At 36.7% G+C, this 22670-nt stretch overlaps 5 protein-coding genes across 6 annotated transcripts; 2 read left to right on the plus strand and 3 right to left on the minus strand.

The window, feature by feature from the left end:
• LOC18793046 (probable protein phosphatase 2C 60) lies at positions 132–5430 on the minus strand. Of its 2 annotated transcripts, none has more exons than XM_020554395.1 (11): positions 5170–5430; positions 4342–4464; positions 3770–3833; positions 3138–3246; positions 2413–2566; positions 1990–2115; positions 1662–1785; positions 1359–1435; positions 1122–1174; positions 795–849; positions 132–626 (listed from the first exon to the last, which is right to left on the minus strand). In XM_020554395.1, the coding sequence occupies exons 2-11, from the start codon at positions 4456–4458 to the stop codon at positions 405–407; spliced, it is 1101 nt and encodes a 366-aa protein (XP_020409984.1). In that variant the 5' UTR covers positions 4459–4464; positions 5170–5430; the 3' UTR covers positions 132–404. The 2 variants fall into 2 exon arrangements, with proteins under 2 accessions (XP_020409984.1, XP_007225780.1); XM_007225718.2 differs by having other exon boundaries at positions 5155–5430.
• On the plus strand, positions 7653–8072 carry LOC18792150. The gene has a single exon (XM_007226627.2). It carries the CDS (start codon positions 7653–7655, stop codon positions 8070–8072), a length of 420 nt encoding a protein of 139 aa, XP_007226689.2.
• On the minus strand, positions 9256–11112 carry LOC18793036 (pentatricopeptide repeat-containing protein At3g29230). Its single transcript, XM_007222914.2, has one exon. The coding sequence runs from the start codon at positions 11081–11083 to the stop codon at positions 9560–9562; it is 1524 nt and encodes a 507-aa protein (XP_007222976.2). The 5' UTR covers positions 11084–11112; the 3' UTR covers positions 9256–9559.
• On the minus strand, positions 11210–16242 carry LOC18789440 (eukaryotic translation initiation factor). Its single transcript, XM_020553665.1, has 9 exons — positions 15877–16242; positions 14941–15012; positions 14694–14789; positions 14291–14446; positions 13791–13888; positions 13555–13642; positions 13115–13465; positions 12781–13023; positions 11210–12647 (listed from the first exon to the last, which is right to left on the minus strand). The coding sequence occupies exons 1-9, from the start codon at positions 16021–16023 to the stop codon at positions 11589–11591; spliced, it is 2310 nt and encodes a 769-aa protein (XP_020409254.1). The 5' UTR covers positions 16024–16242; the 3' UTR covers positions 11210–11588.
• Positions 19571–22626, plus strand: LOC18793339 (phospholipid hydroperoxide glutathione peroxidase 1, chloroplastic). Its single transcript, XM_007223712.2, has 6 exons — positions 19571–20253; positions 20430–20506; positions 20643–20704; positions 20927–21045; positions 21145–21312; positions 22344–22626. The coding sequence occupies exons 1-6, from the start codon at positions 19975–19977 to the stop codon at positions 22371–22373; spliced, it is 735 nt and encodes a 244-aa protein (XP_007223774.1). The 5' UTR covers positions 19571–19974; the 3' UTR covers positions 22374–22626.

Here is a 22670-nt window from a genome sequence, read left to right on the forward strand (position 1 = left end):
CAACAGTTTTAGCTTGCCCGAAAAACACTATTTTTTTGCCTTTTTCATTTTATTTTCTGGCCACCAAATACAAATTACAAGGCCATTTTGATTACCAAAAAGTTCAGAGGGCTGATTGTAGAACTTGCAAATAGCTCAAAATATTTATATAGCATATGCTGCTGTTGTTCAAACAGTTGGGTTGTACTTTGTTATAATCTGTACATACTATTCAAGTTTTGCGTTTCCAAACGTAAAAACAAAACATTCATGAGCACAAAAAACGAGATTTAAACTAATTGTTAATCCATTCATTTTTCCTGCTAAACCATATCCATCTACAATTACAAATCTGAGAACCCATTCTCTTCTGAAAGAGTAAAACGTGATGCAATCCCTTCTAGTTTCATGGCACACAGCAGCCACTACTTCGGTTCACTTTCACCTGCCTTTGAATCACTTCCAGTTCCAGCTTCCTCGGTTGGTGAGGGTCTCTCGTCTGCAGATCCAGCCGACTGCAGGGGCTTCTTTAACTGCACGAACTGCACTATGATCATGGTCATGTTATCACACCCCTCACCACCAGCAGTCGTTGGCGCCAAACACCTATCAAGGACTCTCTCGCACACCACAGACAACTTGCTTTCCTGCATGATTTACAATGAGTGTCAAAGAGACGCAATACTAGACCTCATTCTTAACCAATCAAGCAACATAATCAGTGTACAAGGAACAACTTGAATTGCATTCCAAGACTGCTGTGCTTGCTTTCAAACCAAAAAAACAAAAGAAAAGGGAGAGAAATATGCACTCACCGAGACCAGTTGTTCATGTACATAATCGACCACTTGCTGGCTAGACATGCAATCCCTATAAGAAATTAACAAAAACATTAACTTAGATTTCCGATAAGCATCCATAACATAAAAATATTACAAGACTTATCAAAAGCAGAATCATATCAGCATAAATTATTTGTCATCAACCATTATTTTTTAATTCTGGATGTAGGTATGATATAGTGGCTAAAGTCCATCAATAAGGCTGACAGAGTCTTCAAAGCGAAAATGAGGCAAGCCTCCTTATAAGACAGGAAAGTCATCAAAGCTAAAAAGAAAAAATGTAAAGCTCAGGACACATACCAGATGCCATCACATGCTAGCACGATAAACTCGTCATCATCACAAAGCTCAACCTAATTACAAAATTTAAAAAATTTAAAATGGAAGATAAAATTAACAGCTAATAATTGCTTGTCGATTTTTTTTTATTTGACAAAAAATAGGTACCAAAACAATTTTGTGAAACTAGAAAATGTAGATAACCCCAAAACCACCATTTTATCCACCCATGAAGTGTATGTATATATATACACATACAGTGTTTATATCTGGACAGGCAGTTACAATTTGCTTTTCAGCTGGCAAAAATTTGTTCTGCTTGAATTCCATGTCACCTGCAGTACATGCAAAACTAATATGAGTATGGGAACTACAAAATATTCTCCCTTTAGCTCCACTCCACAAACATGCATACACGTAATGTAGCAGACCAATGCCAATAGATTTGTGTGTGTGTGTGTGCGTGTGCGTGTGTGTGCGTGTGTGTGTGTGCGCAAGCATGTTCGTATCTTTTTCAAGATTCCAGCTAATATATATATAATTCCCATGCAGTGAAATTACCTATAGCTCTTGCAAGATTCAAGCTGCCATTGACTCGTCCTGCGTGGATAAAACCACCTGCTTTCAAAATCCTCTCCTTCTCAAGCTCAAGATCAGGTTTGTGATCTCTTGACAGATTATATGCCTGAAAAAGAGAAGTGAAATCAGAACAATGATCAATGAGAATAAAAAATGTACAAATATTCTCGATTAATATGTTTAAATAGCCTTGGAATTTAAGTCAAATGCTCATCACTGTGAACCATTTAATATTGAAAAGGCAGCATAGTCTTGCTTCGATATTTAATCAGCTAACAAGCATGCAAATCATTGGAAAACAATAAATTACCTGACCCTTCCGAGATATTACACAACGAGAATCACCAGCATTTGCAACAACAAGTTGGTTGTTTCTAAGAATTGCAACACAGGCTGTGCTCCCAGAAGTTGGGCCAGTAAAATCAGAGTGAGGCCCCTGAAAACATATTTGAGTTTAGATTATGGAATGCATAGACATTATGAAACCAATTAAACAAATTGCTTATAGCTTGCCAAATTAACACTGTTAAAGAAAGTTGTGTTGGTATTAGCAGAGGGAAAGTACTCCTACCATACCAGCATACAAATTGCATTTATTGAATGATTAAGTTCTGAATTACCAAAAGAATCCCAGTACTCAAATTAATATACAATAAAGTGAGATCAAGCAGATCAGTATCTGCTCCAGATAAAGATAAATAACTCGAATCAACTTTATGATTCCTGCACTTACCTCCTCAAAAGCCCAATCATCAGCTTGATCATTACCCTCACTGCTCCTTGGGGACCAAATTAACCCTTCTATCATGCCAGTAAACTTGTTTATCTTATCTCCCAAAACAGCTAACTCTCTCCAGCCCCTTTGTCCACGCATCATTTCATCCATTCTGCATAAATCAACTAACAACATCTTCAATCTCAATGAAGGATAATAAGACCACAAGTATAAAGGCACACAATAAAAGTCTATTTTTTTTATTGTTAACATTTACAGCTTGAACAAGTATTACCATGTCAAGTATCTGTGATCTCATAAGGATCCAGGACAAAATAGGCATAAACCATCTTAAATCGCCCAATATTAAAGCAACACAAGGTGGTAAGATCTTTCTTCGGCAGTCTCAACGCATATTGAGACTAGTTTAAAAATTAAATAAGTCACTACTTAAAATCGTTAACATTCTCATTATTATATCAAAACTTGGGATACCAGTCAAAAATAAATAAAACACTCTTTTCGCACACTTACCAAGAAAATATGTGGACAATAAAATAGTACAACATACTAAAATACAAGGATTATCAATCAGAATTGTTATGGGTATGATTCATGAATCAAATACACAAGGCTATTGCTACATCGCTTACATTATAGCATGAATAAATGCATTTGTATTCATCCCCTCCACTAAGAAAGAGGTAGAAGGAAACTGAATTTAAGTACATTAAAGGTGTAACCTGAAAAAAGCTTTTTGAACAGAAGTTCCTATATCTCCAGCCGCATATGCTTCATTCTTGAGCACTTGTCGGTGAAGATACTTTGCACAGAATTTAGCAACTACCTTACCTAGAGAATTATTGAACATAGGTAAATAATAATACAAAAAATATAAATTATTGCTAATATACTTCACAAACTGCATATGTAGGTCTGATTACAAGAAGAAGGCACTAATTCTTGTACTAAAAAGGATTACATGTTAACCACAAGGTGTGGTGCAGTTGGCAAACTGCCACCTCCAGCTGGCGAGCTACCTGGTGCCTCAATGGCAGGGGTTCGAAACCCTTTGGAAGCACTTTGTGGCCAGGGGCAAACCGAACCCCGAGCGGGGATTAATCCCACCCTTCGGGTGTGGGGACACCTCGTGGTATTTACCAAAAAAGGATTACATGTTATCGGTTACCCATCCTCATCAATGAGATGAGTATATGCTTACAAATAAGAGTATAATCAATGACTCTTCTGGGTAGACAGAGATAGAAGTCAACTGAACGATGGTACAGTAACAAAAATTATCAATACTACATTCATATAAATTGATCTTCTAGTACAATTTACAAATACAGATACTTGAAATTGCCATTATTACCTCCATGGCCATCATAAACACCAAAGAATGAGGTGGATGTATCGAGATCAGGATATGCTGCATGCTAACAAAACAAATCAACAAAGTAACAAATAGCACATTAATGATGTCGCAAAATTTTCTGAAAAACAAAGTAAATAATCATAGCAGCTTCTCTCTGCTACACTACAAAGTGTACAACATTTTGTACTGTACTACTTCCCATAGTCCTGATTGTTTCTCTACTGAAACAACCCGAGACCACCAATAGGACTAGCCCAATAAACAGACCAGGGGAGACTCCTAGGCTACTAGCAAGGAGTAGCACCCAAGACTAAAGTTGCACCAACACATGCCAAAAGACAATCGACCTCTGTCCTAATTAAAAGAATAAATAAGAATAACCCAAGTGGAATTAAGATTACACAGTCAATTTGAACATGTCAGGTAATATCATATTCAGTTCAATCCTAACGACAGCATGCTAAACAAAAATGGAAAACATAAAAGAGTAGAGTTCTAAAAATGTACAGAGAGGTACTTATTTTCTCAAAATAACTTCTAATAGGAAGAGCAAGGTTTTTTTTACTCACGGCATCCTCCATGGTGGCACGCCATCCTTGCATTGATGACAAACCATATCTGACCCGGCCATTCTCACCATCTTCAGAGAACTTTTCAGTTTTGGGAGTGCTGAGATATATACCCATTCCAATCTGAAATGAAAAAAAAGTTCAATCAGAAACATTGATCCCACAATTCCACGTTGAAAAACTAATGTATCCAACAACCAACAGAGTTTCGGTGATAACTTGTATGAAAGTTAAGAAAATGCAGGTAAGAAAGCGCATTGGGACTTCTAGAAACTCAAAGTTTTTACTGTTTGGTTATGAAGATAGATAGAAATCACCAGTCAAACAAAGATAAGGCTATTTGTCAGTTTCTGTAAATCACACAAGTCTCAACTCCTTCACCTCTGCTATCATCTCATATTCCACAGTATACAAGATTGGATCGATTTGATCACACTCATGCCCACTGTATTACACTTCACTCAGGAACGATTTAAGAGGGCTTTCTCCAGGTGAAGCACGAATTATAAAAAATAAAGCCAGATTAGGGTACTAAAATCACAAAATTAAGCAAGAGTTAGACTTGAAAGAAAGGATTAATGCATAATATAGTGCTAACAATCATCAAGATCAACTCGGTATTTATGAAAAAATCAAGATCATCCTAGAGAAGACGAGAAAACCAAATTTATATGAAGGACCCATATTTCAACAAAACCAAATTTACATTCAAAAGGGAATGAATCATCAAGAATTCAATATTAACCAAAAGCAAGAGAGACCCAGATGCTAAGTAGCAAGAGTGAATAAAATGAACCAAGAAAAAACTTATACATGAAAGAAAATCACTTGAGAGAGTTGAGGCTCCTTCACATGCCCGGTTGGGAAGCCCGTATATAAATGAAGATCAGAATCGAAAACAGCAGAAATAATGGATATTGGGGTTTGGGAAGTGGGTCTTTTAGAGGCTTCACAAAAGAGCCAGGCAAACAGAGTTCTCACGGAATCTGAGAGAAAAACAAAGGGGCAATATGTGGAAGAGAGCAGAGTATCAATAATTCAAAGAAGAATGACAGAGCAAGAAGAGAGAAAGAGAGAGAGAGTCAAAGAGCAAATCATCGGGGGAGAGAGAGAGAGAGAGAGAGAGAGAGAGAGAGAGAGAGAGAAAAAAAAAATATGACTTTTGGAAGACCGGATAATCTTCTGAAATTTGGGTAATTCTCTGGTCTCACTGTTGATCTCACTGTTGATGGTCCTTCTCTCTCTCTCGTACACACCTCACTCAATATTTCTTTCCTTTTCTTTTTTAACATTTTTTTTCTGTACATTCTAATTTTCTCATGAATTATGTTAGGCCTCGATTGCTCACACGAATTGATACATTGCAAAACTCACATGTATATGAGTTGAAAATTCGCAATTACTCGATCGTTGAAACGAGTTGATATATAGTAAAATTCGCATATATATGAATCGAAAACTCTTAATTATTTTTCTTTTGAAATTCAATTAATAACTGCAAGCAAAAACAAAAGGTGAAAAAATTCACTTCCTATTTCCCAATCTGGAAGTGGGCGCTGGAGTTTTCAATGAGTTTCAAAATTGGCTTTTTACCCATGTCGGCACAGAAGACAATACTTGTTACACTTGTTAGATTCCCAAACTATCAACCACCCACGATTTGAAACAAAGATGAAAAAAAAACTTGAAAAAGACTCTTGCTTGCTCCATTTGTAGGTATTTATAAGTCAGGCAGCAGAAGAAAGATTCACCAAACTTATGAATAATTTCGTTATCTGCCAATCACCCACTTTAAATTATGCTCCATTTGTAGGCATTTTCTGAGCCAGGTGGAGCTGATAGCTTCAACATCTCCCTCTGCAATTTGCATGGCCCTTGTTAACAGATGATGTACGAACCTTACACAATTTGGGCAACATTCAAAATTTTCTTCAATAGGTAGAGTTTTGGTATCATATCAACCAGTGTGTCACTTAAATATGCATATAACATTTCTTTCACAGACGGGCCGTAGTTTTGCCTAAAAACAAGCAGGTAGATGTTGACTAACTTCAAAGTGAAGTAGGGCACCACAAGAAGAATAACTCAAATCAGCGAAGTCTCAGACTTTCCTAGAGCCCCACCCCCACCAACCTAAGTTTGCTAACAGTTGGCAATGAAACCATCTTTCTACCATTTATAAATCTTCTTCCTGTTACCATCTTTTACCATAGACATATCATGACTTGTTTTTTTACACATCACGTCTAACGTGTCATCAAATTATGAATCAAGACTGTACATTTAGATATGATTTAACCTAATTAATTATCTTAATTTATAAACTGACAATAAATAATAACCGACCGTGAAAAGTCCAAATTCAACGTTTCTTTGTTATTTTTTAGAGGCAAATGAACTTTATCAAAGTGTAATTTAAACGTAGCTTAACGTTCCCTTCTATAATGGGTAAGTTGGGCTCTTAAAGTGGAATTAGAGTTTCTTACCTTTTTTAATTGTTTCGTTAAAGTTGGTTTATAGACGACAAGATCTACTACTTGTGCCGGTGACAATGCCTTTGAATGTGCATCACAATATTGGATTGGAGAAGATATGATTTGGTATGTATTTACCTTACCTTTGTTGTTTCTACTTTGAACTAGTGTGAATAAGTGAAAAATTAAATAAATAAACCCAAAAAAGAAGAGAGAAAGTGGGAATATAATCAGCGAGCAGCTACAGATTACATCCCACCACAAAGTGAGTTTTTATTATATTTTTTTGGCTGGCAAAACAAAAAACAATTGTCCGTTCTTTCTCATGCTCAAAACACGAATGCGTATTCTAACAGATTTTGTATTTTGCATTTTTGAAATTTCAATCAAACTGTAGTTTCCAAAACAAAAACAAAAAAGTGCAGAGAAACTTGTTTGAAACTTAGCTAAAAGAAAAAAGAAAAAAAATTTAGCTAAAAGAGAAAGGGGAAACAAAATCACAACGGCCCCAAATAGGGCAATGATTAAGGATTTGGGAAATCCAAATTCTAAAAGAACAAGAAAATTCCATGTTTAGGCTTCGACAAAGCTCTATATAAGAGCACCCAAAAAACTTATTTCATTACCAAAAAAGAAAACAGAGAGAAAGAAATCAGGTTTTGAGATAATCGTGTCATCGATACAGAGTCTCCGTAACGTCAATTACATCAAAAAAATTTCAAATTTCAAATTTCACAGTTGTTAATTAGCATTTAAGACAAATTAAACGGTACAAATTTAATTCCAAACTCTTCGTTTCCCCCAAAGTTTTTTTTCCTCTCTCTATAATTTTCAGCTATGGAGGCGTCACAGCCAGGGAGTCCAAGCGCAGCTCAGTTGGTATTGGAAGAGGAGTTGGTGAAGTGCTACTGCTGCGGGTTGACGGAGGAATGCACGCTGGAGTACATAGCTACAGTGAAGGAGCGACATCAGGGCCGTTGGATTTGCGGACTTTGTGCGGAGGCGATCAAGGACGAGAACTCGAGGTCGCATAGGGGCCTCAGTGACGAGGAGGCGATGAAACGACACGCCAGTTTCCGTGATGAGTTTCGATTGTCGAGTCCTCCGACGAAGTCTGCTGAGGAATTGATATCGGCGATGAAGCAACTTTTGCGACGGACTTTGAACTCGTTGAAAAAAGAAGGGTTAGGTTGCCAACCCGCTCTTTCAAGGTCGAAGAGCTTCTTTGTGCATGTGGCAAAAGCGCAGGCAGATTGATTGAGAGAAGTAGTTGATTCAGAAAAATTAATAATGACTGGTAGTAGTAGCTAGAAGATAGTGGTGGTAAGTTTAGTGGAAATTGGGTTTAACTAATTCAAGTAGTTTTTTTTTTTTAAAACTTTTTAAATTAATTTTGATTAGCTAGTTTTTGATCAATGCAGTGGGGGCTAATTCTCTTAGTTGACATTGTGATTGAGGGGATTGTTGGTTGAAGACCACTTTTTGTTCATTGACATCAATCTAAATGTACAAGTTCTTTCTTCCTATAATAGTTATTTTGATTTGAAGTTTTGTTCACAATATATGTTTGTGTTGTGTTTTTTGGCATATTTTTCTTAGACGTAATTTAACCTAATTGATGATCTTAATTTATAAATTGACAATAAATAAAAACAAAATGTGAAGAATCCAAATTCAAGATTTATTTTTTATTTTTTTAGAGGCAAAGGAACTTTATCAAAGTGTAATTTAAACGTAAATTAACATTCCCTTCTATAATAGGTAAGTTGGGCTCTTAAAGTGGAATTAAAGTTTCTTACTTTTTAAAAATATTTCGTTAATGTTGGTTTATAGACGATAAGATCTACTTTGTGCCGGTGACCGTACCTTTTGAATGTGCTTCACAAACAATATTGGAGAAGATATGATTTGGTACCAATTCCCTGGCAAGCCAGTGGGCAACGCAACATGCCCCTTCATTTCATGTGCTAAAAATTATAGGTCAAAGGAAAAAAAAAATACCAAAAATAAAAAAGAAAGACAAACCCCCCAAAATACATTGAACCCCAATCTGATTAAACAATTGTTGAAAGGGATATGGTGTATAGAATAAAGGTGTTGATAATCAAATCCTCAAAGTTGTGTGCAGAAGTAATTGAAAGTTGATTGGGAAAGCAAAATTGACTTGTCTCCTAACAAATTGATGGCCACCAAGGCATCAACCATGTGATTAGATATGGGTATATCAATCACCTACTATGGGCATGAGTGCAACCCCACTATGGGGCAGGTTGTACATGATCTCTCCCTCTCTCTCTCTTTCTCTCTCTCTCTCTCTCTTCACCTGGAATGGTGGGTACAAAATCGGATCTTGTGGTCCTGAAATAATTGGCTGAAACCACTGCTAGTAGTTTTTGAGTAAACTTGAATTCACCTATAAATAGTAAAATATTAATGGGCTAAAAGGGTCATCAGTGGCACTTAAGTTACCCAAAATAGTACATCATGGGTCAAAGTTATTTGGTGTGGCCCTAGGACAGATGATGTATTGCGTTCATCTGAGTCAATGCCCAAGTCAAGACATAGAATTATTCTAGAATATATTGGATTTCTTAGATCAGTTTCAATTACAGAACGCAAAGGGCTTGTTGCTCAAGTGGTTAAGAGCAGTAATCCATACGTTCAAATTCCTCCTCTCTCAATATTGCTTGTATATCAAAACTTTATGATTAATTTGGTAGATAAAAAGCGTCACTTGGGCAAACTTAATCTCTGCCAATCTCTCCAGCCAAAAACTTGTGAACCCTTCCATTGATCTGAATTTCACTGCAGCCAGCAGTCTTAACAATGCCTGAATCATTCATCATATTTCTCCATCTTTGTGCTTCCTCCCATTGACCGCAGGATGCATACAAGTTAGCAAACATCATATATTCACCATCGCTCAAGGAACAAGCCCTGTCCATAATTAGCTTCATAGCTTTCTCCCCATTTTCAAGGTCCTGATGAATGACACAAGCACCAAGCAAGGCACCCAAGACCGACTCGCCCGGTTCAAACGACATCGTCTCAATGAGTTGCAGCGCAGAGTCAAAAAACCTGGCTTTGCTTAAAAGATCAACCATGCACCCATAATGCTCTGCCTTTGGAGTGATCCCAAATTGCTTTCCCATGCAAGCAAACAACTGGCATCCTTCTTCCACCAGCCCTGCATGACTGCATGCACTTAGCAAAGCAATGAAGGTGATATCATCTGGTTTTATACGATTCTCTCTCATTTCGCCCAAGAATTTCAGAGCAGCCGAGCCGAAACCATGTAGAGCAAGACCTGAAAGTATGGCATTCCAACAGTAGATATCCTTAACTTTCGACTTATAAAAGACCTCTAAGGAGCTCCCTATGCTTCCACACTTAGCATACATATCTATCAGTGCTGTTACTACATGGGGACTTGAGGCCTGCCCAAGCATTTTGGCATATGTGTGTATCTCCATGCCTGTTTCAAGTGAACCCAAGTGAGCACAGGCAGATAAAGCACCAGTCACAGTCAGATAATCAGGTTTGGTGTTTCCAGCCTTCATTTTGTAGAAGAGATCGATAGCTTTGGTGGGAAGTTGATTGTTCAAATAACCCATTATCATTGTGTTCCAGGTTATGACATTTCTTTCTGGCATTGCCTCAAACAATGTATGTGCTTCAGCCACATCTCCAGCGTTCATGCATGCCAGTATCATCGAGTTCCATGAGACGATGTCTTTCTCAGGAATTCCATCAAACACACTTCTCGCAGATGTTACGCTACCCATGCCTGCAAACCCGGAGATCATAATATTGAAGGATGAGAGGTCCTGCAATGGCATTGTATCGAAAATTTCGATTGCATTATCCATCTGGCCACCAGAAGCATACACATCTAACATGGAGTTCCAGGCTACCACATCTCTCACAGGCATTTTATCAAACGCTTTACGAGCATTAACGAGGAGCCCGAGAGACGAATACATTTTCAGCAGAGCAGTTTGGACGAAAAGATGGTCGCAGAAACCAGTTTTAACAGTCTGGCCGTGGAGGGTTACCCCAATACGCAAATAAGAAGCATTGCCTGCTGCTTTGAGCAAAATGGGAAATGTGTAGTTATCAGCACAGAAACCAAGTCTTTGCATGTCTATGTATGATTGAATTGCATGCTCTGCATTTCCCTTAAGCACTTGAGCCTTTATAATTTTATTCCATCTTTGCAGATCATGCGAAGGTGAGAGACAAGTGTAGTTGCAGGTCACAAGAGCCATCTCAATTGAGAGAAACTAGAAACTCCATTTACCAGACGGACTTTACAAAGTACAATGTCAAAAACTCACCAAGGGTTTACGCGCCAGAGCGAAGGAAGAAGATGAAAGCAAAACATAAGGTGAAGATTTATTGAAGCTAAAAGACAAAGTGATAAACAATATCCATAGAGAAAATTTAAGACCGCATACCGGCCAAGTACAAATTCCAGATTAATAGTACACAGATTGCAAAACTAATGTAACAAAAGGATCAAGCAAGATCCTGTTCATCTCGATTGTTCCTGGGACGAATTTAACCCAGGCTCGAGAGAAATACAAGACATCATGTTTCTCAGCTTCATCAAAACTAAACTAAAATCCCCAAAAAGAAAAATATACAACTGAATAAAATTATCCTCCGTTAAATAACTTTCAAAAATATGGGGGAAAATATAAGGCCTACTGCTCTTTCCCCCTGCGGCCAAAAGCCAGATAGCTTTCCTCTGATAACTAAAACTAGCATGAATCAGGAAAGCAAAGTCTCACAAGCCTGGACCTCAGTTTCCTGGTTTGCCAAAAATTCTTGCCCAGAAGGGCTGGACGTAATGCTCTTCTTAGCAGCACCAAAGATGGCTGTCCGGAACATGTCATCTTCCACCTTCTTCAGGATTTGTGTCACAACCTTGAAGTCCAACACCCCTGCCAGAGCCAACTTCCCAATAACATCACCAAAATTAGTTGGTGCCTTTGGCAAATCAATGCCGATATCATCCAACATTGACCCATAAAGAAGGCACCCAGTTCCTATATCAACAGATGTCACAACTTTTTTATTGAACAAGAACTCAAGAAGCTTTATAACGGGTTCCACACATGGTGGGATCTTTTCCAGAGCAACGGCAATAGCTTCCTTAACAACCTCTGGATGGTAAGCTGGGGCTTTCAGCTCCTCCACACATTGAAGTGCTTCATCGAGAATCCGAACACTGAAATATTCCTCCAGCAGAGATACAGTTTTCCTATGAAGAACAGCAGAATTTGACACCGTTGCAGGAGCCAGAGGCTTAGCAGAATCTGATACAGTTGCAGGAGCCAGAGGCTTCTCCAAAGGAATTGCAGATGCAGCCGGAACTATAGGTTTGGGGTTTTGAGTAAGAGGTTCGATTCCTGCAATCAAATTAGTTCTGGTAGGAGGACCACCAGCTCCCTGCAACAAGGCACTTGTTTTCCCAGCTATTATGCCACCACTTCCTTGAGGTAAAAATTTTGAATTAAGAGAAGGTGTTTTGCTGATCAAAGGTGGCTGCACACGGCTGGCAGACTGGGAGGGCCCCAAACCATCACGCTTGGTCATTGAACGGGATCGATAAACCTCCCAATTGTCAGTATCAAGACCAGGCATTCCTGGCATTTTCCTGGTCCCTGGCATTCCGGGCATAGGCCTTGTAACAGGAAAACCTCCAGGGCTCAAATCCCCATGGGAACCTGCATTGCGAGCATTTCTCATCATTGCTGTTGCACCTGAACGCAACCCTAGATTCTTTTCTGCTTCTGAATGGATTTCACTGATAGTCTTTGCTTTCACCTATCAGAACAGAGAATTTAAAAGAAAAAAACACAAGTCAGAAACACAAGTTCCAACTATAATGTACCTCAATGCATTTTATGGTTAGCCCCCTTAAAACAGAAAGGAGAAATGACACGATATGTAGAATCACCTCTTCACGCCTGGGAACCCAGTTGTTAGACCGCAAATCAAGAACATTGCGGACCATGAACCTCAGCCGTGGTGCAAGTTCAGTGTTTGTAGTCAGCTCCTTCAACCTACTAAAATAGCTATCATTGATTCTCCGAGATTTTTGGCTTTCATCCAGCTGCTTACCTATGGTGTTGAAAAATTGGCATATTGCCTCCACATTCTCCTCAGCAGGGCATGCTTTGCCATCATGTCCCAGAAGCTCCTGTGTTACACAAGAGTGCATAGTTAGTCCAACAGTCAAACTCCTGTATAAAAAGACAACCCAGAAAAAGTGAATTAACACTAGCAAGGACCTGAACAATATGGTGGACAATCTTTTCAGGCACCATCTTTTGCTTTAAAAGTTCTCCAATAAGGCGTATGTTTCCTAGAGTTCGCAACTTAAGCATTCGTTCTTTATCTCTGCATTCCATTTCTTGCTCGGGAGCAGTCATCTGCCTAATTTCTGCCCTCAGGTTGTCAGCACCTTCAAAAGCCTCTTGACAATTATTCAATAGGACTCGTTTAAAAGTGATTTCTTTCCCGCCAAGCTCCTCAGATGGGAAAGGAGGAAGCTTTGCATTAAGATCTGAGCATAAAAGGGCATACATAGGACAAAATGTTGGCTCCAGCACAGCCTTATCAAATATCAGAAAGATAACATCCTGCAATTCAAATTGAACCCTAAAGCTCTTTAGCCAGAAAGCAATAGCTCAGTATGGAGTTCAAAGTATTCAATTTACTGAAAACAAACCTTTAAAATATCTGGAGTCGTGATTCCAGAATCAATAAGTTGACCCTTGAGAACATCAAACTTCTCTGGTGTCAATTTGTTCAATATACTGCACAGAAATTAGAACACTTTTTGTAAGATACTCAGATAGAACAAGCAGATGCACAAAAGAAAAAGTCGTGAAAGCATCTTTTTAAAATGTAATACAAATTATGAAGGCATATCTTTCAGCTCATAGGTAGAAGAGAACGAATTACCCTTTCACTGTCTTCAACACACGTTCCTTGTCAGACAAAGTTCCTCTTCGAACTGACCATGGAACTTCTGCCTTAATGAGGGCAGGAGCAGGCCCTACCTGGTTTTGTGCAAAAGGTTAGGATAAGAAAAAAGAACTATTGGAGCAAACAAAATCTTCCATTATACATTGGTGCCATTTGAACCCCATCAAACAACCATAAGCATCCTAAACTGACTTTTGATAGATAATTAAACATACCAGCCAATGATTCCTTATTGAGTATGTATAGAAATCAAGAACCAATGATCAAACAATTAGAAACACAGAGTACTCAATATACAATAATTAAAATTACAAATAATGTCTTAAGTAGAACTTCTTTGGTGGTATTTACTGCATAGGTCAAGGAATCAGGAAGAGTAAACAAATTTACTCTGTAGTATAGCATGGAAAAACATAGAATCGTAAGAGACAAGAGACCATGTATATCCTTTACACAATCTGATAATAACTTATTACCACTTGGTTACCAGAAATTTGCGCCCTTCCAAACTGGGAATTTTGCTGGTTATTCAATTCCTTTTTATCTTCCTCAGAAGCAGGCAACTGTGCAGATCGACCACGCCAATCGCGATTATCTGGCTCAGAATAACGAGCTTGGGGTTGAGGTTGCAGCTAAAGAAAATTGAAGTCAATGTTAGAAGTCCTAAAACATATAAAGAAAGGAAAATTATATATGACCTATAGAATCATAGGATGAAAGAATAATTTGAAAAAATCCAATCACATGGACTCAACAGTTGTAAATGTGAAAATTGATATTCACGAGTTTACTGTCCATATAAATAAAACATTTACTTTTTTTTTTTGGACGAAAAAATAAAACATTTACATGGTAGAAGAGATTAGTAATTAAACTCACATTGGCATCTGCACGACCCCAAGTAGGATCCTCTATAACAAACTCAGTATCTATTTCTTGTTTAATCTTCAAAATTTCCTCAGGGATAGTAGTACCCTATACAAGAAGTAAGATCATCATATAACGCTATCAGCCACACTTTCCAGGAAAGATACATACTAAGAAATATTCTACTTCTCTTGCTAGTGCTTCATAACCATATTAAAGAACAACAGAAGCTATTAAGAAAAGTGATCACAACAAGTACCTCCCTGAGCTGCAAAAGTTGATCTCTAGTATATCGAACACGCTCACGACCTTCAAACCGCAAGTCACCAGTCTATTACAAGAACACATTTGAAAGAGTAAAAACATTATAAGTTGTAATCATCAGTAAATTAACTATATATCTTACAACATAAATAAGCAAGCCCGCACAAAAAAGGAGATGTGTTATTAACGAAGAGTGAGGATGGCATACATGACCGACCATACCACAATTAGAGCTTGAACCTAGAAAGCAAAGACACAAATACAACCATAATAGATCATATGTGTTGAAAAGTGAAGACATATCAAATTAGAACACACGTATCAATTAGAAAATCACAATCAACAGACAGAAGCCAAAATTATATTTAAGAAGCTTAACATGTAATGTCGGTTCTTTATGGGCATTGCGGACTCATTGCATGCCCACCTAAATCCAACATATAACTCTTCGTCCATATTTACAGCTGGTACACATTCTTGAGAGCCCTGCCAAGAATTAGGACGTTTAAATCTACCAATATCAAATTCACCATATTTGGACGATCAAATCTTTTTCTAGGAATCTCAAAGTTTTGGTTTTTGAGGATTTCAAGGAATAATGTGAATGAAGATCCAATTTGTATAATGATAACGTTCATTTATCAGAAAAAGTAAAACTCTTTAGCAATTACGCTCAATATGTCCAGGCAACAACCTTATAATACAACACCGAAGCCATTCCAAACAAATATATATACATAATAATAAAAACTCGATATCCACTCAAGGAAGAAAAAAAAAAGAGAAAAATATTGTTTTGAACTAACTAAACCTCCAGAGAACCAGATCTGTAGAACAAGCAAATACATTCATTAATAAGCTTATGCAATCATACATACATACATACAAATATACATATCTGTATACGTTTGGAGCTAGGGTTAGGAGGGACCTTGAAGGCAGGAGCGAGGCCGGCATGGGACTGGAGAGCCTGAGCCTCTGAAGAAGAAGAATCAAAGCGAGGTGCGAGGAATCTGGGGGCACGAAGGCCACCGGCGCCTCCAGGTCTCAAGCTTATCACCGTCGGATCCGCCATCATAACTTGGCGCCGTTGATTTTTTCCGAATAGATAGGGGGAAGAGATTGCAGCCGTCCGATTGGGTAAAGAGAGAAAGGGGCGTTTGGTATCGTGGATAGGGTTAGGTTGTGTTTGCAGATAGAGACAGAGGCTCTCTCTCTCTCTCTCTCTCTTTTTTTCTCTATACGTGTAGGCGTGCAATCTCCTCGCAGCAGCTGCAAAGAGAAGAGACGATAGAAACGCAAGCCCTATTTAAATTAAAATTGAGAGAAACCTTCCGGTTGTCGTTTTAACTCTTAAATTTCCTGAAACGCTTATGAACCGAGGTAATATAATTTCTGACTGAAAAAATAAAATATAACCTACATTTGTTTAAATTTGTAAAAATAAATAATAAAATTTAAAACTTATTTACAGAATAATCAAAAGGAAAATTAAAATCTACTCTTATTTTGTTAAGCATATCTTTCTTTCTTTGGTTAAAAAAACTTTTATTTGGTTTAAACCTCTTCTTGGTAAATTAAAAAAATTCCAAAATAACTTTCTTTCTTTTTTTTTTCTTTCGTATTTTGGTGAGATGTGTTTACCTAATTGAGTCATTGCAATTACTTTTCAACTTTTCCTTTCCCTTTATAGGAAGAAATGTGCATCCATTTTCATATATATATATATATATATAGTATTAATACAATTAATATTTAAACATTTAAATAATATTTTAGCCTTATTTAATTACTTTAATGATTAATTATGTTTTTATTATTAATTTTTAGTGATTAATTAGTATTTAAATATTTATAAATTACTTAATAATTAATAATTATTATTTTTTAATTGTTTGTGGAATTTTATTTTCTTCAGGGACAAAATAGATAATTACTTAATATTTTTAAGTAAGTAATATCTTAGTCTTATTTAATTAATAATTTTAGTTATTATTTCTTGAGTGAATAATTTAATTAGTTTCATAAATTACTTAATAAATAGCAATGAATTATTTTGCGGACTTAATTTTTTTAAAATTTCCAATAAAATTAGTTTAAGTACTCCAAAAAAAAAAATTGTATTCCAATAATGGATTTTACCTTCTAACCCATAAATTCAAGTGCCGAACCAAAAACCTTACCTTCCAAACTTGTTTCAAATCCATTTTCAAGCATCAAATCCTAACTATAAGCCTATTCTAGGGCACTTATAACTTGACTAGGCTTGGATACTCACGTAACTCAACCTTAATTTTTTCTAGAGGCGGTTCTTAGGGTGTGCAAGGTGAGCACAAGCACAAGGCCCCACAAATATTATATTGCTGTATTAAAAGTTATTCTATTGAGGTTATTTATAATAATCAGATTGAGGTTAGTATAATATACTAATATTACATATACTACATAAAATTTGCCATTAACTTTGCAGACCAAAAAAAAATATTTCCATACTAGACACATTAAAAAAACAAAAACCAAAACTTTGCATACATAATATATTAATGTAATATATAACATAGCCAAACCCTTATATAGCATACAAGTTTATTTTTCTTTCCCCCCAACTGTCATACGCCATGTAGTTAGGGGCAGAACCACTTAGGGACTAGTGTGGTCTGCTCGCCAATTTTTATATAAAATATTGTATATTAATATCTTTTATGATACTTCAAATATTTTTAGGGTTTTCTCTTCAAGTTTACATTTAAAAAAAAAAAAATGTTTTAGATCAATTTTCTAAAAATTTAGTATACATATTATTATTTTTTACACAAGTCCTTCCTTCAAATCTAATAGTCAGATTCACCAATTTCTCTAGATTTGTGACTATTTATTCTCTTATTCTCCATATAATATATTATCAAGTTTCAATTTATTTTTTTTGCCAAATTATCACGTTTCAATTGGGTTGGCTCACTTAATTAAGATTGTTGATCCTTCTCTTTTTTTATTTATTGTTTTCTCTTCGCCTATAGGGTTTGGGAAATTTTGAATTATTCTCTATTGAGTTCAATGGATCTTTCAACTCATTTGTAGATTACCAAAAGAAAAAAAGTGTAAAGATTTCATCACATATGTATTATGTATGATGTTTTGGCCTTTTTGGTTAATTTGGAATGTATTGTGAGTTGGAATTTTTTTTATAAATATTTTGTAAGAGGCCCTTCACACATGAAATCCTTGCTCCGTCACTGCATGTAGCCTTCTGTTGCAAGTTTCATGAATCAAGCTCAATTCTCTCTCTCAGATTCTTAAAGTTTTCACTCATTTTTTTCTAAATGATAATTGAAGAAAATTCCCAAATCAATAAGTCCATCCTCGTATGACCAAGACAAATTTTTTTTTAAATTTTTTTTTATTAAAAGCGATAGTAATTTTATTGATAACACACATAAAAGTACAGAGTAGCCGCAATGCCAAATATGAGTACAACATCTCCAGTTACCAAACATAAAAATAAATTGGTTTGATCTGGAGAGAATTACGCATGCCAAAAAAACTTAAAAACTCCAATTCGGCAGACAAGAAGCACCTGTACTTAGAGTACAATACAGATCCACCGCGCAACGGCAGTAACGGCAAATCCGTATCGGAAAGTCGAACACTAAATACAAACATCAGCGAACTTCTATTGAGTTTCTGAGAATTATTAGACTAAAAAAACACAGAAACAAGGACACTACACCACTTCCTATCCAACAAACCAAAGAGACTCGTAGCACCAACATGGCTAAACCTCTTATTTTGCACAGGCAAAATTCGATCCCACACAAACCAGCAACAATCACTTTTTCAACTCCAAACATTGAATTGGAGCAAATTCCAACAAAATCATAGCATCTACGGTGGATTGCAATACTTGCTTCAAAAACACAACGAAAACCAAAGAGAAAAGCTGGGTCGACAGCACCACACCGTAACCATCCAGTGACACAAGACACATCCAAGAACAACAAAAGTCACCAAGGACCTACAACAAAAAACACACAAACAAACAAACAAAAGACAAGATCCAGATAAATCTTGGAGAGGACCCAAAATCCAAACAAATATGGGGAGAGAATATGAGAGGGGAAGAAAACTAGGAAAAGAGAAAGGGAGATGAGGAGAGGAAGATGGAAGATGGAGAAGCCGCCCACCCCCAGAGGGGGCGGCGGCTACAGTGCAAACTCACAGTTTCACCTTCAGAAAGATAATTAAGGGTGTAATATTATAGTTTAAATTTTGATAGTATGGTTATTGATCCAAGAAAATTCATTAAGTAATTATCGAAGGATTTTTATTTAATGTGATTGGCTTTTGGTGAGTTTTAGTTGTAAATTTGCTATCAATGATTCAATATATATGGTCCCAATTCTAATTCTTTTGTTAAAGATTTTGTTTTAAGAGGCTCCATTACTCATTTTGCATACTGCTTTTAAAATTTCAGAGCCGCCTCTAGGTTTTACGATTAGGGTTTTGATCTTAGGGGTTAGTACGATGTAATCGAACCTAAACCTAGTTAGTTGAGTATGTCTTGAGATAGATTTTAACAAATGGTTTGTTGTTGTAATCCCAACAAAATTTCGTTGAAAAATATATATCGTGACATATATTTGCTCGGCTCGTTAAAGTTTGTCGAAATACAAAAAGTTTGACAAGATAGGCATATCCCGACAAAATTTAGCCACACATATCTAAGTTAGGTCCGATTTCGTCATACCAACCCAAAATTGAGATCAAAACTTTAATTGTAAAGCCCTATTAAACAAGCAAGAAAAAAGCAGACAAAACACAAACATAACCCTGATCTAAAAAAAAGAAAAAAAAAGAAAAAACACAAACACCACGTGTGAGCACACCTTCCACAAGAGAGCTTCTCTGTATACGGAGTCCAGAGATTTCAGCATATTCAAACATTCAGCCCAACCAGCTATTTATTTGGAAGAGCTCGTCAACTCCCAATTCCAAATTTCCAAACGAGCTCCAAGTCCCCAACCAGACAAATATGGCTTCCATGCCTTTCTCTGCAACTTTTTCAACCCCTCTACACGGTTATTCTCAAACAAAAACAACAAGAAGCTCAAATTCTTCAGCTTCATGCCCTTCCATGGCTTTCTGGGCCCCCTCCGTCAAATCTTCACTTGGGTCATCTAAATCAGCAATTTTCCAGAACGGGTTCTCTTTGCAATCACCGAGTTTTAATGGGGTTTTCTTCAAAGCTCGGTCTTTGGGTGTTTATGCAAGAGCAGCTACAGAGAAAACTCTTTATGATTTCAGTGTCAAGGTATATCGTATATGTTCCTGAAAGAATTTACTTTTTTCTCCTTTTCCTTAATAGGCAGAATACCATTTGGATGTGACTGGGAAAAGAACCAAACTTGTAGCTCAATTTTTTATGTGGATGACAAAAATTGGTATCAATTTGATATTTATGAAGTCAATAAGTTTATTTTTATGTAGGATATTGACGGAAAGGATGTTCCTCTTAGCAAATTCAAGGGGAAGGTTCTTCTGATTGTGAACGTGGCTTCAAAATGGTATTGGGAAGTCCTTTGGATATTTGTCTCTGAGCTGAACTTTTGTAATATATTTGTCAAATTGAATTTTACGAAAGGCCTCTGTGGAAGTTTGAGATGCTTGTGAATTAATAAAAAATATTTGTTTGTATATCAGTGGATTGACTTCTTCAAATTACTCAGAACTGTCACACTTGTATGAAAAGTACAAAACTCAAGGTATGCTCCATCTCGGGAAATTCCTATTGATTCTTTTCAATAATAGTTTTTTCGCCACAAAAATGTGCATTAGATTGAATTTATACATTCTGAAATCCTTTGGATAGTCCTGCCAATTACATCCATAAAGGCAGTGCTTTTTTCTTGTTACACAAGTCACCTTCTTTTTGGTTGGTCAGGGTGAACATTAGAGTCAGGTGGTAATAGTTGCTGTCTATGTAGGATTTGAGATTCTAGCTTTCCCTTGCAATCAGTTTGGGGGCCAAGAGCCTGGATCAAACCCGGAAATCAAGCAGTTTGCTTGTACAAGGTTTAAAGCTGAATTCCCCATTTTTGACAAGGTGTGAGGTTCAGCCGCATGTCTTCCTTCCATTACTTTATTTTTTCTTTTCATATATTTTTTTACGGAGATGGTTTCAAGTACTACAAGTGCATAACAGGTTGATGTCAACGGTCCCAGCACAGCTCCGGTTTACCAGTTTCTGAAATCAAGTGCAGGAGGTTTTCTAGGTGACCTTGTCAAGTGGAATTTTGAGAAGTTTTTGGTGGACAAGAATGGTAAAGTTGTTGAGAGATACCCACCAACAACATCACCTTTTCAAATTGAGGTATGCTTTTCCTTGTTTCATTCGGTTTTATAATTTGTAAATTCAATGATACCTGGGTATTGATTGGATCATCTATAAGTTAGTAAGGTGTGCGACAAGCCTTCACAAAAGGAGAACCTTAGGGCCCGTTTGATAACCATTTCAGTTTTAGTTTTTAGTTTTCATTTTTTGTGCTAGAGTATAGAGGAAAATGAGAGTGAGAATGGGAGTGAGGATGAGATTGAGAGAGAGGATGAGTGGGGGAGGATGAGAGGGAGGAGTAACAAAAATGAAAACAAAATCTTGAAAGTGAAAACAATTTGAAATAGATTTCAGTTTTTAGTTTTAGTTTTCACTTTTGTTACTTCTCCCTCCCATCCTCTCCTCTCATCTTCCCTCCCAATCCCAATCCCATCTCCACTCTCACTCTCACTTCCATTCTCCCTCTTTTTGATGATTTGGTGGTCAAGTAAGACTAAAGTTATGCTCTTATTTTTATGAATTGAAATAGTTTTAAAATTCCCCTTTCCAATAACTGCTCCATTTTTGTTTTGATAAAATATGAAGCCTATTCGAAGTTAAAGGCTAATAGTTTTGTTTAACCACAGATGCTAATTGGAACGTTCCTATAAATCTCCTGAGATACTCTCTTGTAGTTGTTTCTTTGAGCCTGTTTGCTGAGTTTGCTGCTTGTAACTTTTTAGTTTGCAGTCTGTGCTGCTGTTGCAGCTTTCTTTGGATTTAAAAAAAAAAATTCATTCATACCAAAACGAAGAGGTTAGTTTAGTAACATAGGTATAAAGGCAACTAACAAAAAGATTGAATCAGCTCTGAAACTTAATATTAGCTATCGAAATAACGTGTGCATTTTCTGCTTAATGTGTCTCTGAGTTAAAATAGCGTTGCAACTTGAGCATCATAATCTGAACCGAAAATATAAGAGTATTTCCTCCTTACCAGCTGCATCCTGTCATGTGAGCAACTGTAGAAGTAACTGTTCTCAGTCTCGCTGTTTTGCTGGTCTGATTCTTTGTCTATACAATTTTTTTCAGAGGGATATCCAGAAACTGGTGGCAGCTTGAGGAGAAGAGCTACACAACATGCACGGCGGCGCCCAGTTAAGGGAGGATGGAGGAGCATACGTGGAAATCCTTGTATATGGCGTTTTAGTTAATAGCTTTTACATATCTGTCTTATTAGTAGAGTTTTATTTTCTTGTTTTGGGGGGTAATGGACGCACTCCTTGTTGGTTTCAGTTGTTCTTTTTCATATATATATTTATCATAATTTGCATTGATACAAATCTAGTCATGTCTAGCAGCCATATTTTGTCAATTTGTCTCACCATTCAATTTCAGCCTATATTCTAATTGGCTAAA

The sequence above is a fragment of the Prunus persica genome, chromosome G1 (genome assembly GCF_000346465.2).
Source record: "Prunus persica cultivar Lovell chromosome G1, Prunus_persica_NCBIv2, whole genome shotgun sequence".
NCBI classification, from domain to species: domain Eukaryota; kingdom Viridiplantae; phylum Streptophyta; class Magnoliopsida; order Rosales; family Rosaceae; genus Prunus; species Prunus persica.

Bases quoted from the DNA above. Each gene is read 5' to 3' on its own strand.
- LOC18793339 (XM_007223712.2), top strand. From the start codon at position 19,975: ATGGCTTCCATGCCTTTCTCTGCAACTTTTTCAACCCCTCTACACGGT. The intron at 20,507-20,642 runs GTATTGGGAAGT...TTTGTATATCAG, and splicing joins GTGAACGTGGCTTCAAAATG to TGGATTGACTTCTTCAAATT. The intron at 20,705-20,926 runs GTATGCTCCATC...CTGTCTATGTAG, and splicing joins TGAAAAGTACAAAACTCAAG to GATTTGAGATTCTAGCTTTC.
- LOC18793036 (XM_007222914.2), bottom strand. From the start codon at position 11,083: ATGGCTCTTGTGACCTGCAACTACACTTGTCTCTCACCTTCGCATGAT.
- LOC18789440 (XM_020553665.1), bottom strand. From the start codon at position 16,023: ATGATGGCGGATCCGACGGTGATAAGCTTGAGACCTGGAGGCGCCGGT. The intron at 14,790-14,940 runs GTACTTGTTGTG...CTTCTTGTATAG, and splicing joins AACTTTTGCAGCTCAGGGAG to GGTACTACTATCCCTGAGGA. The intron at 13,024-13,114 runs GTCCTTGCTAGT...TGTGTAACACAG, and splicing joins TTGTCCACCATATTGTTCAG to GAGCTTCTGGGACATGATGG.
- LOC18792150 (XM_007226627.2), top strand. From the start codon at position 7,653: ATGGAGGCGTCACAGCCAGGGAGTCCAAGCGCAGCTCAGTTGGTATTG.
- LOC18793046 (XM_020554395.1), bottom strand. From the start codon at position 4,458: ATGGGTATATATCTCAGCACTCCCAAAACTGAAAAGTTCTCTGAAGAT. The intron at 3,834-4,341 runs GTGAGTAAAAAA...TTGTTTTGTTAG, and splicing joins GTGCCACCATGGAGGATGCC to CATGCAGCATATCCTGATCT. The intron at 3,247-3,769 runs GTAATAATGGCA...ATAATTCTCTAG, and splicing joins TGTTTATGATGGCCATGGAG to GTAAGGTAGTTGCTAAATTC.